Below are 18,581 nucleotides of genomic sequence, written 5' to 3'. Positions count from 1 at the left end.
CTGTAGATAAAATCTAATAAATCGCACATCTCGCTATCTACGCATCGTGCACCGTATCATCGCCAATTCGATCCAATTTAGCAAATCCCAAGACGGCAGCGAAAACAACGATCCGAGCCCGTTAACTGGGCATCTCCTTTGTCGCGTCCGACTTCCTGATGACATACGTCAGCGGGGCACCATTAGTTTTAACCTAACAAGCAATCAACCCTTTCCGACACTCTTTGCACGGTGGGTTCAATCCCGCGGACACGCGAATGCAACTGACTGTTGGCGTGCATCGCGCATACCACATAACACGAGTGGTATCATATGCCCGTAAATGCGATGAGCCATTAGGGGACCGATTGAGTTCGGTGCGAGCCGGCGCATGACTTGCGCTGTCCGGAGATGCATTGGGACCCGCGCGAGTTCACCCTCGGACAGAGCACAACACACATGACAATGACCTCCAACAGCAGGCAACAGTGCCTTGGAATTCAGCAGCGAATGCGCAAGATCAAGTGCAATAATGCATGTGTCGGAATCAACCGACAGGTTCTAGATTTGCGCGAAGCTACCGTGTGTGCGCGCGAAATCCGAGATTCGTTTGTCAAGTCTAGTCCGCCTTCGGTTAGTTCGCGATCAGTTACTTACGGCAAAGGATGAAAGTGAAATTTAGGTTTTTTCAGTGAACGCAAAGGTGCTGGTCTTTAGGGACTAAAAGTTTCAAAAAACAAATCGGATGGATTATACGGTGTGTTTGTGAGAATAAACTGTTTATGCAGTTTGTGGCAGAATAAAGGGTATCAAAAACATAACTTAACATCAAGGTGCATCACAACACTGAGAGACGCCAATCTAGTAGAAATGCGCCAAAGGTAATGATCAAAAGCATTATGGGCCGTGTGAAACGTGAGACAAGTTTCATGTCAATTCTTCAACTGATATCCGGGAGTTTGGTCGTTCTGCTCTTGGGCAGATCATATGGAAGTGATGATCACCTGTGCATTCGATACGAGAGGTAAGTTGAGCGAGAGATGAGATTGGAAAGGTTTTGGAATACAATGGTGATTATTGTAAGCGGATTTTCATCTGGTTTCATACTGACGGCAAGCTTCCGTTAGATTAATTATTTCGTTTATTATTATTGAGCATATCTCTAAAATGTAAGAAAATAATATAGCGCTCTTGGTCCCGAGACTAAGTAAACCATAAAAAACAAATACAATAAATAATTACGAAGACAAAATCATTTTTTTTACGCATGTGTGATATTTGTTCAAGGAAGACCATCATATTGGATTCAATTGTATATGTCGATCATCTGAATCGGTCTAATGTTTCAAAAGTTATGAATTTTTAGAATTAGAAAATTTCGTAGAAAATTTTTTAGAAAAAAGGAGAAAAACTTGATTTTTCGGACCGTCAGTTAACTTTGAAAAATCATAACTCAAAAATGGTCCCAAGACCATGTAAATTATAAAAACAAATGCAATCAATAATGACGAAAACCAAATCCAAGTAAAGTATCCCACAAATCCAAGTATTAAAGTATTTCAAAGAAGATTAGCTCATTGGCTTCAGTTTGAAATGTCGATTGTCTGAAATGGTTTAGTAGTTTAAATGTTATGAATTTTCTAAAGAAGTCATTTTGGAAAAAAGGAAAAAAAGTGGATTTTTCGAACGGCCTAAAATGGAAATGGGTCCCCTAATAAAAAAAATAAAAAATACAGATCTAATATTTTGCGATAAGGAACAAAAGTACCACTTTTCATGAATATCTGAGAACCACTATATCGGTTTGGCATGGAATGGCTGTATGGTTAAATCCATTGTAGGTGTATACGCCTGAATTTCAATATTAAAATAACAATTCACATTTCATCTTTATTTATAATCTACTAGCTGACCCGGCAAACTTCGTCCCTCCCAAAATTTATTTTTTGTTATCAATACCTCCAAACATTCACGTTTTCTTACTTACGATCATGCGTCCAATCACAGAACTGTTCATTGATTCATCTTCTAATTGACCCTTTACAATTTACTTTTAATATAAATTTCCTAGAATTACTGCCAAAACTCGTCATTATAATATCAGATTATTTTCGGACACAATTCTCGTTCAAGATTTTTCAATCACTTGCAAATAACATGTTTTTTCGCTACATCGAATAAATGTTTGAAACAGAAAATATGATAGAATGAAGATAGCCCTAAATCGGATAATTTCTTCTCCGAGCTTTGCTCAACACATTTGGTGATCCATTTATATTTATACAGATAAAAGAAGATATAGGAGTGCGTGTTATAACATTAGAATCCATTTCCACTATCGAACAAAAATCAATTAAGTTGGCGCAAACATCAAATGGCCTAACAACGCTTGTCACTATGTTATTATAGAACATATGGGAATTTAATTTTCTGAATTTTCCCATTTCCCTTCAGAGTTTTCCGAAAGTTTGGTTGAAATATGTGTAATATTTTTATGGAATCCCTCTCCATTTGATAGGAGGGTGGGGTGTCATACCATCATAGAAACATTTCTCGTACCCAAAAACCCTCACATCTCAAATTTGGTTCCATTTGCTTGATTAGTCCTCGAGCTATGCAGAAGTTTGTGTTTCTTTTGTATGGCAGACACGCCCCCCCACCCCCCATATAGAGGGGTGAGGTGTGTCTATCCAGCTTAGAAACATTTATTACAACCTAAAAACTCCACATGCCAAATATGGTTTCGTTTGCTTGATTAATTCTCTAGTTGTGCTGAAATTTGTGTTTCATTTGTATGGCAGCCACCCCCTTAGAGAGGGGGGAGGGGTCTCGAACTATCGTAAAAACCTTCCCCGGCCCCAAAAACCCCTATATACAAATTTTTACGTCGATCGGCTCAGTTGTTCCCGAGGCCATAAGAATCAGACAGACAGACAGACAGAAATCCATTTTTATATATATAGATGTGATTATTTCGATTTTACCATTGTTTACCATTGTAAATATAGTTGAGCTTCTATTCAATCAACGCAATGTCACGAGACACCAATAATCTCAATCTTCGACGAAAATCACAATTATGTATTGAGGGTACAAATAATTTTGGAGGAACTTACTGAAAGTCCAGCGTAGCTGGCATAAATCGCATGAATATCGACTGTAGTTTTCACGTGCCAAACAGAGTTCTCGTAGCCAAATGATTGCTCGTCCATTTACTTTGTGAATAATCATGAACTCAATGTAACACAATAATAATATAAAACACAATACCATAATACTTCAGAATCCGGACGGCTTTTTAAACTGTACACTTTATCATTACATTCAATATAATCACAAAACCAAAACATCATTGACATATTCAATAGATGCGATTGATAGGTACTATTGAGACAATTTAGTCTAGTGTCAGACAGGCACTATACTTAGCTGTTGACAAAATTTTTTTTTTGTATTCGTAATTATTTTAATAATCGAATCTCATACCAACAAATTGGAGGACCAAGTCAAAATGTTTTGTGTCGTTTTTTCGTAAGAGCGTCAAGTGGACTTACGGGGTTTCTCAAACAAACGATTCAATTGTGTTGTGTTTCCATTATTTATGTGGTAACAAAGTTTAGAGAGCAGTCGTATTCTTAGTTCTCGGAAGCAGTAGCATTTTCGGTGAAATAGGGATTAATTGAAGATTATTTTCTCACATCACACACACCGATACGAAGAACTTTAAAAATATCAACTTGGTATCGGTAAAATTCGTTTGGTTCTATGAACGTGGAAAAGTATAAATGACGCAGAAAAATATCACTTTTAATCGTCTTTTTCGACATGATTTCACAAATGTCCTCTGCACGCTATCACGTTATACACCTTGTCCAACATCTATAACACCAGGGTATGATCTTGCTGCTTTGTTTGATTGAAAACAAACTTTGCTACAAATTATATTCTACTTTGTAGGTATTGGTGACTACCATACACTGCATGATTTTCATATGTGTATGTGCAAGCGCTGAGCGTTACATTTTTCCGTTGTTTTAGTTGTTTTGATCAATAAATCTGGAAAATGCTAAAGGTAAAAGTGCTCACGGAGAGAAAAGAAAGACAAATCGATGCATTTCATTAAGAAATTGTTGGTATCAGAGAAATTTCTCGTCGGATTGGACGATCCCATCGAGTAGTGCTCAATTATTTGGCAAATCTTCAAGGATAAGGTAAGGAGAGAGCTCCACGTATATCGAAGCTCTCGTATATCGTATATCGAAACTCTCTGACCGGAATAAGCGCAAAATAGCTAGAACAGCTTCGGATACCTCAAAATCGCTTATGCAATTAAAGCAATATTTCAATTTGAATGCTACTCGGGTGTCAATTCGTCAAGTTTTGGTAAAAAATCCTCATATAAAGATGGTTTAACCCATTAACGACCAAGCTGTAAAAAATATTTTTTTACGGAAGTCATTGGTGTAATTTCGATTATTGATGCTAAAGAAACCCCAAGAATTATGTTTTTCTTATCTTCAATTTTCCGGGAAATGACTGTTCGAAAAATCGAACATTGGCCGAAACCCGCACTTTTTTTTTTGCAAGCACAAACATATTGCGAACTGAAAATCAGTTCAATTAGCAAATATACGGTATTCATAAATGCATCAATTTTATATTCCTGGACGAACAAGCACAGGAGGATAGAGGTCTCTAATTATAAACCTATTTAATCCACCTAAGGTGAGATGTGACATTTCTTGTTTCATGTAATTTCAACTTATTACTTTCATTGTTGGCCGTGGAGAAATGTCTATGCTTAAGAAATATTTCTTTCCAATTATCCATTTTCCAAAACCTGCAAAATACCAAAATGATGCGAAAAAAGAATGTAATCGAAGGTTGGGTGGTTATTATTCGGTCCGGTGGAAGAATATTTATACCAGCAATCTCATTAAAATCCTTGTTACATGTACTGATCATTTCCTCCAGGCCCTCCACACACGAAACTCTACGGGCCGCCATTACCTAAGGTTAAGGATTTCCAATAGTGTTTACCGAATTAATTGATATTTGCAAACATTCAAAAATGAAAATTCAAAAACAAATGAAAAACCTTCCGTCTTCCAAAGTAAATGAACCAAAATGCGCTGCGGAGGTTAGATGTGTTGGTATTGATTCAGCAGAGAAAAATGTTGGTTATGGCCGATGACCGTTCGAACACTCAATTTTCCCGGCTGTTATTTTCCTGTACGAGACTCAATCGAACGATTTTTGCCCCATATCGCAATGTATGTTCTTTTATCAAAGTAATACAGTAGAAAAGTTCACATAATTTTGTATTTTATTGGGTTTTTTAATTGAAAGTAAGAACACCTTCCAAACATACTTGCTTTATATCGAATTTATTGTATATTGCCCAATATACAAAACTGAATGAACTTGATAGTAAGTGGTAGCTAATAAATTAAGCTATCTTTTTGTGCAAAAACATTACCATATGTTAACTTTCCAAAGACATGAAAAATTATCAAAGCTGCTGTTCGATTTTTCGAACGCTTGGCCTAAAATGGGTTAGAAGGTTAAAGCTGCTCATCTTACACCATCTCACATCGGAAGACGTATGAATTTTGCCAACAGTGGGACATGGTATGTTGTGACAAAGAATGTTTCCAAAAGAATACATTTTGCTATATACCATAACGAAAAGTTCTTCAATGTATAGGTTATCTTCTCTGACGAAAAAAAGGTCATTTAGGATGGTCCTGATGGTTTCAACGCGTACTGACGTGACTAGGAAGTAGGAACAGTATTTTTCAACCAGGAGTTTTGGTGGAGGCTCGTGCATGGTTAGGGCGGGATTTTGTGCAACCGGAAAGCTTAAGATAGCTTTTACATCATTCAAGGATTACATACATGTTATGAAGTCCTCTCTCCTACCGTTCTTGAACGGATATCGTCACAAAAAATTCACATTCCAGCAAAACAATCCATACCAGCAAGGAAATTAAGCAATGGATTAAGAACCAAAAACTTAATTTTTGGACTCGCCGGCTCGCTCTCCAGACTTGAATCCTGTTGAAAATCTTAGGGGGATCCTTGTACGCAGAAACACTGAGGGAAAACGGTACACCACGATTGAAGAGCTCAAGGTCATAATTTCGGAAACATGGAAAAAATATCGAGAAAATAGTTCAGCAGGATTTGATAAATAGTATTCCAACACGGATTTTCCAGGTTTTTAGACGAAATGGCAAGGTTGCCAATTATTGATATGTAAATCAGCGAATCGTTTTGAGTTTTTCATTGATAATTCTTATGAATTTTGAAATGGTCTTATAGATACTGGACAGCTGAAATTATCATTTTTAAGCACAATAAATAAACAAACAATGTATGTATGTATGTATCTTGTTGAAATTCTAACTGTTTGTGTTGCAACGAAAAGGAATCAGGATGGTTTTATAGAAGTTGGACAGAATGTACTCAGAATCAGCGGGAACTTCAATGAAATATATCTTTTTAATCGATAAGACACTCACTGAGAATAGCATGAGGCAGGATGTGGTAGGCAATAAAATATAAATACAAATATTGAAGTCACTATGTAAAAAATAGTTACAGCAGCACATGCTATGTCCACCATCATCATTACCTTTATATCCAGGACATTGTTATTAACTATGAAGCAAACATTTACTACTCGCATTCCAACTTCTACAAACATGAGACCTGTGAATACCTTTCAGAAAATTGTCTAAACTATCATTAAAAATCATGAAAATAAGATTTAAAAATCTAAAATCCTATTAGATTATTTGGGAATGGCTAATTATTTTTAAAAAAATATATACAAGAATTCACTGGCTATAAGACATTCGTTCATAGCAAAATGAGAAAAATGTATCTTTCCAGAAGACAATTGAGACTGATTTCAATGACTAACTAATTAATATCTCCACATCAACATAGCTTGAATGGATTCTGAGGAACTATTGTCAAATCTGTTGACAACATTGCGAGAAATCCCTCTATTCCACTTCTGACCAACAATATAAAAGACAGAAAGATATTGAGCATAACAAGCATAACATAACAACTGGATTAAACTTTTGAACGCGAGAACAGAAAACAAAAATGTCCACATTGTCAAAGTCTAATCGAGTTGATTGCAATTCAACAATGGTTTAAAGACGGAAAGTTAACAGATATCTAAGAGAGAGAAAGAATCCCCAACAATTATATTAGGCACCATTGGTATTAGTCTGCATACATGATCATACAGTAGCGCATGATGACATGGTGACAAAGGTGACATTTTTTTTGTCCCATTTGTTTATTTGAGGCTCATTAGCATTTTAGCAGTAACAGAGCCGAATTTTAGTCGTGTACATGTCACATGTTTATCATATCTATAATTAGCACATTACATAGTTGCCATTTTTCGGCGTAAGAGTATTCCCTCCTATACCATTGCATATGGTACAATACATTACAAAGTAGCCATTTAGTCGAAAAGGTATTCCTTCTGATCTTCTATTATCCAGTTAGACCACCGGACAGCGGAGACAGTTGATTGGTCATTGTTGAGTTATTTATAGAATAGCGGCCCGATGTGTCTTGCAGAGCAGAGCAGTTGTATGGCTGAATCGATCTTATTTCGACCGTGAATCGATCTCCATCGCTGATGATTGTTGCGTGGACGTAGTTATTCTGTAACAACACAGAGATGGTCAATGAGGGCCCTGAGTTCTGAACTCACGATCGATCGCTTACTAACGCTTACGAACGCGCAGGTGACATTTGTGCCAAAATTCATTCATCGTTGAAAATAAATGAGAAAAACTTGCTAGTATCAATATGATTTTGAAAGGTAAAATCAGAACGCCATGGCCATTCAGTTTGGGTCAAATCGATGCAGCCATTAAATAAATCAAGATTTTTTCACATTTGATGATTTAAATAACATGCGCAATCAGTTGGACTAAGTTTATTCCTTATCTGCGAGTTTTTTATGTTCATAACTGATTAAACTATTCAATGTTATTTCCATTAAATTCTATTAAAACTTCTTCAATGAATTCCAAATGAAATCTACATTTTGACTATCAACTATACATTCAGAAACAATGACATTAATAAGAATAGTTTTTGGAACATTTACTATGCTCAAATTCAGTGCATATAGATTTACCAAAACATAAACAATTTTTTCATGGTTTTCAAATATATGGCGAGATATGTGCCAAAAGAAGATTGTTTCATTACTGCACCACTTCATTCACCAAAATTTGCAAGTAAAGCACGCAGGATTCTTGTTTAGTCGTACGGTTACCGTTCTCACTAGTAAGCCGCATGCATATATAGCTTAAGACGCTAAAAAAATGCAGGTGTCGAAGATGAAAAGAATCGTTGCTCTGATGTGGAATTCAAATGCTTCCAATAAGATGAAATACTTTCGGTGACATGCTTCTTACAATTTTTTGAATAGAAGTGCCGCAAAATATCAAAGTCTCAATGTCAAAGAAATTGCAAACTAAGTCCACAAGCGGATGATATTTAGGAAACAGTTCAAATCGGACCTACCGAGATATCTGAAAATTTCGTGCCGATTTGAAGTAAAATACGTCGAAATCTTCAGTTTTATAGACAAAAATTCGACTGTAAGTTTTAATGAAAAAAAAGGAGAATTAGATTCAAACTATGGCAAGTCACGTTGAGCAAACGTTTAATTAGTGCTCAAAGCGGCATAAAATCCCAATATACTTTCAAAACAACATATAAAAAAAGCATATAAGAAAAATGAATAACAATTATAGCTAAACTATACTAAGTGTACATTTCACAGTTGCACAAAAAAATAAAAAACTAAAAGGACAAATAATTTTCACCACGATTATACTCCAACGCCATCTGACGAATTGGTTCATGAAGACCATAATTAATGCGGTGCGAATCAACTCGTAGTAAATATCAAATCCGTGAAGACTGAAGACAAAACAGCAGGACAGTCTAAACCACCTAATTAGATTTTATGGGCAGTTTTGGCAATAATATATTTACGTCGCTGCTGAAGAGGAGCTACTGCAACTAGCAGACAATTTTCCTCATTAGACGGCAAAGCATCATAGTTTCTCTAGAGCAAAATGCTGGAAATTATACGCATGAAGCATTTTTGCACACTTTCTAATCGATTTATCCAATAGTCAGAATGCGGATTCCATACAACAAAACTTGTCTCAAGGATGGGACGAACTGAAAAGCAATAGAAAGTCCGTAAAGTTTCATGATCACAAAATTATCTGCCGAATCGAAACATAGCTTCAAGAGGACGATACCCTTTATTTATAATGACGAAAAAGTGATGTATAAACAACATTGAGCTATCCAAAACAGCACCGAGATCCGTGACGCTATCACTTCGATGGAACATCCATTAATGATCCATTAATGCGGTCAATTTCGCATTACATTCCAGACCAACTACAGGGTGGGCCACTTAAAGTGGAAGGATTTGTTTTTGCAATAGCAAAGTAAAGAAGGGGAATTTAAAATTTTTTTTTTGAAATTCATTTATTTTGGTCCAAGGAGATTTGTTCTAACTACTTTTTGATTATGATATCTCGTAAATGACCGCCTCTGGCCTTGACCGCAAAATGTGCCCTTTTTTCGGCATTTTCCATCACTTTGCCCAATGTTTCGGCCGATATGGCAGCAATTTCTTGTCGGATATTGTCTTTCAGCGCAGCCAGGGTCCTTGGTTTACCAGTGTATACCTTGGATTTTAAATATCCCCATAAAAAAAAAAGTCAGGAGGCGTCAAATCAGGTGATCTCGGTGGCCAGTCATAATCGCCGTTTTTCGATATTAATCTTCCGGGGAACATTTCGCGCAATAATTTGGTCGTGGCAGCCGCTGTATGGCATGTAGCGCCGTCCTGTTGGAACCAGTAATTGTCCAATTCATTTTCACGAACAAATGGCAATAAAAAGATGCCTAACTCTTGCGAACGATGGCGACCTGATGTCGATGGAGTCTCTGCAACACTGGCTCGAACGGCATCAATATTTTCGTCGAAACGTCTTGGTCGTTGTCTGGACAGATGACTGGCATTACCAACACTACCAGACGATATAAATTTGGCATATAATCGACGTATAGTGTTGTCTCCAGGCGATGTTTTAACTTTATTTTTATTTTTCCACGCACGTTTAGTTAACACAATTGAGAAGTTATTTTGAATGTACAGCTGAACAATTTCAGCGCGTTGTTTAGGTGTGTATTGTTCCATGGTTAAAATTGTACTGAAATGACGCTTCCAACGCGGTATGACATTTGTTAATCTGACATCTCTGTCAAAAGTTATGGGGTTGCCAGATGCTTCCACTTTAAATGGCCCACCCTGTAGTTCAACATTTTCTATTCTCCATACCCCAGAGTTGACTAAGTCGTTGAGTCTCCATGAACTCAATTCATGATTTATGCTACACAAGCTGATAGACAATCAAAATCGTCAAAATTGGGAATTGTGCGGAAACCGCTAGAAATGTTCGTGAAGATCTTCTTTAAACGCTTGATAATTATGACGATTCTTAATACCTATTAGCGAAGATTAAAATGACATGAATTTCACAATATGACTGTGCTACATAATGCCATAAATTCTTTTTATTCCAGAAAAGTTCAGATTACAACAAGGATGTATATCTTTCAATTGAACATAAAACATTAATCACACTTAGTAATAAAATATTTGAGTGTATATTCCGTTACCTAATAAAGACGAGCATATTTGTGTATGCAACTCAGTACACGCTTTAGTTACATAAAAATGAACTCAAGTTTATAACCAAATCAATACCAATCATACAAAATCATACACGGAATATTAACAACAAAACACAAATCAAACTGGAAGTCAATAAATCATGACCAAAACAATCAACAATAAATTTAGTTCACACAGTTCACGTTTCTCTACATATTCAAACAACCAATTTTCTTATCAAGTTTATTAATTTGATAATAAAATAATCGCACGTAATAACATGTTCCGCTCACCGCCGCAAAACCACCAACAGCTTGCGGCTTCAAGTGACTGTGACATTAAACGGCAATTTTCGTGCCGCCCGGTAATTTTGTTATTTTCTGTTTCTCCTTTTGAAGTCTTTTCTTCGATCGAGTTTCACCTGCTGGTATGACTTTAGCGTTATCGTCTGTTCGATTGATCGTTTGTTCCTGGATTATTTTTTATTGATTCAGTTACATAGTTTTCATATATACTTTATTGTCCAGCCCTCAGGTTCCGTAATAAGAGTCATCCTCACGATTATTAACATGAGAATCTCGTGATGTGTTAAATTTCCAACAGACGTTTCGGAGATCTGAAAACGTTTATCACTAATGATAGTTATTAAAACATTTCTTAAACCGCGAAGTGGGCGATCAGACTCCAACCGACGACAATATCGTGGCGAGTGAATTATACATGAGCGAAAAAAGCAGATGTCGTCGACACCTTTTTTTCTAGCGGGTGTCGATTTTAATTACTTCGACATTGTTTGACAGAGAAACGATTAGCATTCATATTTCTATTTATTTATTTTTTTCGCAGCTACACTGAACTCGAGACAGTCCCCCGCAACCAAACAGTCCAGGTACTTACCAGGGAATGGTGCCTGGAGATTCCACCCCGCTGCACGTCTTATCGGCCGGAAATCAAGGAAGTCTACGTGAAACTGGTTAGTAAAGTGTATTTGTGAAAGAAATTTCAAACACATGCTCTGAAGCGAATAGATGGGCCAAAATAAATTGAAATAATAGCCCAAAGTGACATAAACATCAACTGACAATGGCTAGTTAAAAATTATTCATAAAACAATTCGCAACGGTCGTAAAATCGTAACATTTTAACGACTTATTTATCGCATACCCCTCCATTCTATGTTTTCTACGAATCACGTCCTGCTATTTTGAAGTCCACTGATGCAATTTTGCCATTCAAACTTATGCTTGACCCAAAATATTAAAGTACATGATGACGCTAAAAGTCGCCAAATGATTTCACGTTCAACGCAAAGCAGTGCAATCTTTTCGTCGCTATATTTTTCTGCAACAGCGATAAGCAATCCCGCCCCGAAGGATGCGTTGGAGGAGGGCAGTCATTCAAACGACAGACCCAACATCCGGCCGGCTAACGCATGCCGCAAACTATCCATCATAATCAAAATCAGCAAAAGATTTGTTTTGTTTTTTATTCTTTGCCATCTCTCCGAATATGAACGCCCTGTAGAAGTTTTTTTCCCGAAACTGTACGATGAAGATTGACGAATATGAAAATATCAACCATGTGAAAATGTATGAATATACCGCACTCATATGAATATTGATTCGTGTCCATATTTATAAATTGGATGTATACCTATTAATATTCGGGAACCCTTACAACGGATCTGACATCACCTTCAATTTAGATGCAAAATAACCGAATGCGAAATTTATTGCTGCCGATGTCGGAGAACATAGATTTCAGCGCTGATGGTCAATGATCGATGACAATAATTAATGGTTCGATTCACTTCCTGTATTTACATTTAAGGAACATGTTGGCAGGTCGTAAATGTTGCACGTGAACGGAGTTCTGATGTTATGCTAGATGCGAATCGTTAATTAGGGATCGATAAAATACGATTCAGTTACTGGAATATATCTCAGAATCTGCCTGATTTAGAACAAAACTTTAATAAAGGAAAATTTCCTGTTTTTGGTTTTTTGTGATTTTTATACCTCTCGAAATTAAATTCGAATTTTGGACTTAATACGTGCCATCAACTTCTACATAAACTGCTGGTCATAGGCTACTTTATTACAGTATCTGACCATTGAAGCAGCAATTTTAATCATTATTCCACTCTTCTTTAGTTTTAGTTTATTTCAATTGATCAGAATTCCGGGCAGTTTGAGGAGTTCATCTCTTCCTCAATGACGTCTTCTACGTTGTCGCGATACCACTGTTGCGTATTCTTACTGTAGTGGCAACTCGCTAAATCTGGCCAAAATACGACGGTCGGTTTGCATAACACTGAGCCTGGGTTACATGAAATTATAGGGGGTTGTATCCAAGACACGACCGACACGACAAACAAGTCACACTTTACGTGGTAGAGTAATTATTTTCAGTGCCTTTCTCATTCTTCTCTTGAGAAATGCGAGATCAATTGTGCTCATTTAAACTACTAAACAGCAATTCCAAATGAAATCGTGCTAAAAATGTAGATTTTAAAACCTTGTATTTTTGATTCCAATGAAAGTGTGTATTCCGTTTGGGTTGGAGGAAATATGGGTTTTTCACAGCAATTGGGAATTTTTTGACTCAAGCGTAACTTTTGAAGAGGGCGTATCGATTTTAGTAAGAGAAATCTTTGATAATTTATATCTGAAAAGCTATGAGTCGTACCGAAATAGTGTCTTAGAAAGAGTTATAAAGTATTGATAGTTGAATATGAAAAAAATGTACACTGAGAAAAAAATTAGTACTCTTTTTTTATTTCCAAAATAAAAATTCAATTTGCAATATCCAAAATACATATTTTTTAATTTTTTTTAAAATTTTTTCATACAAAATAGAAGTCATGTAGAAAATTCAAAAAATGGGCCCAAGATGGTAAAACTATTTTTGACGAACTTTGTTGAACATCGAATTTTGAGGAATTTTCGAAACTTCGAGTTTTTGTATGTTAGCAGTGCAATCATTTTTAATCACAAATTATGAATCCTGATGTGATTTAAAACAAAAAAGGTTATTATCCATCTCCTTCTAAATGTAGCCATTCTCGAGATATTTAAAAAAAATATTTATAAAATATTTGTAAGCCCGATTTTTACATACCTCGGCTATACAATAGCCTACAGCCAGAACGGCGTTCGATTGTTTACATCCGCCCATATAAAAATAAAAAATATTTCTAATTTATTGTCTTTTTTATAGTAAATAATCCCTTTTAATATGATGGTCGTGTTATACCGTCATGTTCATGAAATTTCATGAATTTGCTTAAAATTTCCAACAACTTTTCCAAATACATCATCATGGTTCATTTTTTGACTCAAGCGTAACTTTTGAAAAGGGCGTATCGATTTGAGTAAGAGAAATCTTTGATAATGTATATCTCAAAAAATATGAGTCGTACCGAAATAGTGTGTTAGAAAGAGTTATAGAGTATGGTTGGCTTAATTTGAAAAAAATATACACTGAGAAGAAAAATTAGTACTCTATTTTTTATTTACAAAATAAAATTTTAATTTGCGATATAAAAAAAAAAAAAATTTTATATTTTTTTCAATTTTTCATATAAAATAGAAGTCATGTAGAAAATTTTAAAAATGGGCCCAAGATGGTAAATCTATTTTTGACGAACTTTGTGGAACATCGAATTTTTAGGAATTTTCGAAACTTCGAGTTTTTGCATGTTAGCAGTCATTTTTAATCACAAATTATGAATCCTGATGTTATTTAAAACAAAAAAGGTTATTATCCATCTCCTTCTAAATGTAGCCATTCTCGAGATATTTAAAAAAAAATATTTGTAAAATATTTGAAAGCCCGATTTTTACATACCTCGGCTATACAATGGCCTACAGCCAGAACGGCGTTCGATTGTTTACATCCGCCCATCTAGTTCGGTGTATGTGTGAGTATCATTTGTATTGTTCTCGTGAATATCGTTCAGGTATACTATCAGACAAAAAAAAACGGTTAAACAACGTTCTTCATTTTTTTTTCGAACATTCCTAAAATGTACGTCTTTTGGCTAAATGAATGGTTATAACGGTAGGAAAAACCGCCTACATTTCTAGGATTCCTCCAATCATAGGAAGCTCTTTCCGCGTAACATTCCTGGGAGCCAACTGACGAGGTGTTGGTGAATGCAGCTCAATTTATCTCACTACTGGTACTGATTCACTGACGGTAGATGTTCAGGAGGTATTGAGGAAAATAAACAGGTGCGTACGGATTGTTTCCGTATAGTTGACTGATATACCGTTTTGTCTCAAATTCCGAACAATTCTCTTCTAAATGTAAATTTGCTAAACTTTAATGTTATAAATAATTAAATAATTAATACCCTGACATTCTTTAGGATATAGACTTCATTTTAACATAATTTACAGGTATCGATACAGCCTACCATTTATAACACTAAGCATATGCAAAAAGTGACTGTCAAAACCTTTGATAATGCTGATGCAAACAAATTCCGTAAAAAACAAGCATCGTTAACTGTTCAGTTTTTGTAGTTGTTGTAACTATTTTGTTTGCTGTTTTCATGTTAAGTGCTAGAAAAAGGAAAGGATCTACTATAAATGGATGAACAAATTATCTTTTATGCAGAAATATTCATTAGAATTAGTATTTAAATAGTGTTCGGAATTTGAGATAAATACAATTGGACATATTTTTAGTTTTTTACAATGAATTTGTTTTATTTGTAAATCAATTTTATTGTAGTCAAGTGAAAATAATGATCTGTTATGTCCAAAAATCAAATCAATTTCGCGAAAAGCACCATTTTGAGTAACGAGATACTGTTTAATGGACAACAAAGCTCAAGTATTTGGAATTTGAGACGAAACGGTATGGGTAATCTTTCCATGCACTAAATGGATATTGTCGAATCAAGGAGATTGTCGCTGGGTCGCATCAAGGCATCATATTCCTAGATGGCCCTCTTCTATGATCATGTCAAGTACGTATTTGCGAAAGCTTCGTGAATGACCAGGTGCAGGATCTTAAAACCCCTGTATTAAATGACCCGTAATGTTGTAGACAAATTCACCAAAATCTTTAAATTCCATACATCACTTAATAAATTCCATCAATAAATTTCAGAACGTCACCAAAACTCGCAAGATCGAATACTGCTGCGATGGCTTCGAGGAATACAGTCAGGAAAACCTCGCCGACAGCGGCACTTCCCCATTGAAACGCACATGTCGTCCGATTTGTCGCGGAGGCTGTGGCCGGGGCTCCTGCGTATCACCCAACATGTGCAGCTGTGAGGCTGGATTCACCGGAAAGCACTGCATACAACGTGAGTGTCTTCAATCTTCTGTTTGTGATCCATAGGAATACAAAACCATTCCTTTATTAATTGCAGGTTGTCGAAACGGAACGTGGGGCGAGAATTGCAAAAATCGTTGTTACTGTCAGAATTTCTCGCTCTGCGACAGTAAAACGGGACACTGTCGCTGCTCGGATGGTTGGATCGGGAACCAGTAAAGATTACCATTCAAAATGGTGTATAATGCAAAAATGTGAGGTAGTAATGATTTTATTTCATTTCAGCTGCGAATCACCCTGCCCGGCGAAGCACTATGGGACGCTGTGTAAGAACCGTTGTGATTGCAACACTACACGGTGCGATCACATAACCGGCAAATGTTTGGCGGACGATGATCATGTAATGTTCGATAACATCACGCGAACGTTGGAGAGTAACTTCTCAGGCGAAAGCACAGAACGAATATCGGCAGAACAGTGGATCAAGGTGGAATCAACTACCGGTTCTGTAGTGGCTTCTACCACAACAAAAACTGGGATCAATAGTTCACTACCGATCAATTCAACGCAATACGCCGAATCCTACAAAGAGTACATCCCTTCGAACGCCAACGTTAGCATGGTACCAATCCATCTCCTCACGTCCACCACTGAAGCCGCTAGGAATGAAACTTTCTACGAAATTTTGACATCCACTTCCAGGGTTGAGATCACTTTCATCGATTCATCTGTTAACAAAATTGAACATCACTTGATAGAGTCATCCACTCTTGCTGACAGCAGTACCGCGTTGGTTTATCTGGCCTCCGAGAACCAACCCGACTTGGTAGAATTTGTGGACGAAAAAGAATCCTCCAACGGAGAGGAAAACACAGGCGAAGAGGAAGTCAACAATAAACAAGCGATTGTCACGATCTCTTGCTTGCTGCTAACCTTGGTGCTACTGCTCTCGGTTGTAGCATACATGAAAAATCTCAACCGGAAGGCGCTGAAGAAGCAGCAGCAGCAACCTTCTTCGAGTAAACCGAACACCAATGGCCCGGATAGCCCGAGAATTCTGGATCCCCTACCAGATCTACCGCGGGTTCTTTACACTAAAGTCAGGGCGAAAAATCAACGCAACGGAAATGCTCCACTTGGTAACGGTGAAAACTATTATAGCCATAAAATGGTACGATTTCGAATTTCAATTGCAGAACACTACGATGTTCCGGCGAACAATACCTCCGTTAACAAGTCATCCCCGTTCAATTACAACTTTACCTCAACCACTGGTAAGCCGTCGCAAAGCCCGCCCAGAAAGTACAGCTTGGAACACATTTACGACGAGATTCAATATCCCCCGTTTAGTACGGAGATGGGCGGCCCGACGGAGGGCAGTATCTACAAATCAATTATGTCCGATGCGAAAATGACGCCCGTGAAAGTTATCGATGAAGTCAAAGGAAAGCAATAAATTATTTACGTTTCTACCTGTCGCATGTTGTTTTAAACGACTCCAAGAAAAGTATAGTACATATTCCTCGCGTAACATTTGAAAGGATCTATCTGCATTGAACAATTATCTTCATCAACATTTTCCCTAGTTAATAGCTCAGTTGTATGAACACTTCCCGATATGTTCGACGAACAGGACTATAGAGAGGAAAGCTGTGGTTATCGAAAGAAAAACTTAATTAAGAGAATCGATCTAAGTAGATAAGTCCTTTTCAAAAATTGCGAAATTGGCCATGACTTACAAAAAATCATGCCACCACATAGCATATATGAGAAAGTCGGGAAAAACGGACAGGATGGGTAAGATGGACACTTATGTATGATTGACCAATCACATTTTTATTTTTGATTTGACTGACGTATAAACTTGCAATACAGTGTATCAATATTTTTGACACTTACTGTGTACATTCTGCCCAACTTCAATAAGGCCAGGTGATGATCTTGCTGCTTTGTGTCATTGTGAACAAATAATGCTTCAATTTATATTCTAGTGTGTAGGTATTGGTGACTACCACACACTGCATGATTTTCATATGTGTGTGTGTGTGCAAACGCTGTGCGTAAAGGAATGTTTTCGTATTTTTCAACTGTCAAGTTTCTATAAGACCAGTTACATTTTCCGTTCTATAGTTGTTTTGATCAATAAATCTGGAAAATGCCGAAGGGAAAAGTGCTCACGGAGAGAGAACAAAGACAAATCGATGCATTTCACCAAGAAAATGTTGATATCAGAGAAATTTCTCGTCGGATTGGACGATCCCATCAAGTAGTGCTCAATTACTTGTCGAATCGGTAAGGATACGGTAAGAAGGAGAGAGCTCCACGTAAATCGAAGCTCTCTGATCGGGATAAGCTGGAAATAGTTAGTACAGCTTCGAATACCTCAAAACGCTTATGCAAATAAAGCAATATTTCAAATTCTCAACTACTCGGGTGACAATTCGTCAAATTTTGGTAAAAAATCTTCACATAAAGAGGGTTCAAAAGGTTAAAGCTTCTCATCTTACACCATCTCACATCGGAAGACAAAGAATGTTTACAAAAGAATACATTTTGCTAT

General features: G+C 36.6%; 1 protein-coding gene across 1 annotated transcript; it reads left to right on the top strand.

The window, feature by feature from the left end:
• The first annotated feature begins 507 nt into the window (after nucleotides 1-507).
• LOC129779401 (uncharacterized) lies at nucleotides 508-17,499 on the top strand. Its single transcript, XM_055786848.1, has 6 exons — nucleotides 508-1,003; nucleotides 11,576-11,702; nucleotides 15,851-16,052; nucleotides 16,119-16,236; nucleotides 16,307-17,160; nucleotides 17,218-17,499. The coding sequence occupies exons 1-6, from the start codon at nucleotides 864-866 to the stop codon at nucleotides 17,475-17,477; spliced, it is 1,701 nt and encodes a 566-aa protein (XP_055642823.1). The 5' UTR covers nucleotides 508-863; the 3' UTR covers nucleotides 17,478-17,499.
• The last annotated feature ends 1,082 nt before the right edge of the window (nucleotides 17,500-18,581 follow it).

The sequence above is a fragment of the Toxorhynchites rutilus genome, chromosome 3, assembly GCF_029784135.1.
Source record: "Toxorhynchites rutilus septentrionalis strain SRP chromosome 3, ASM2978413v1, whole genome shotgun sequence".
Classification (NCBI taxonomy): Eukaryota; Metazoa; Arthropoda; class Insecta; order Diptera; family Culicidae; genus Toxorhynchites; species Toxorhynchites rutilus.
Note: the sequence above shows the minus strand (reverse complement) of the source record. Positions and strands in the feature narration are given on the sequence as shown.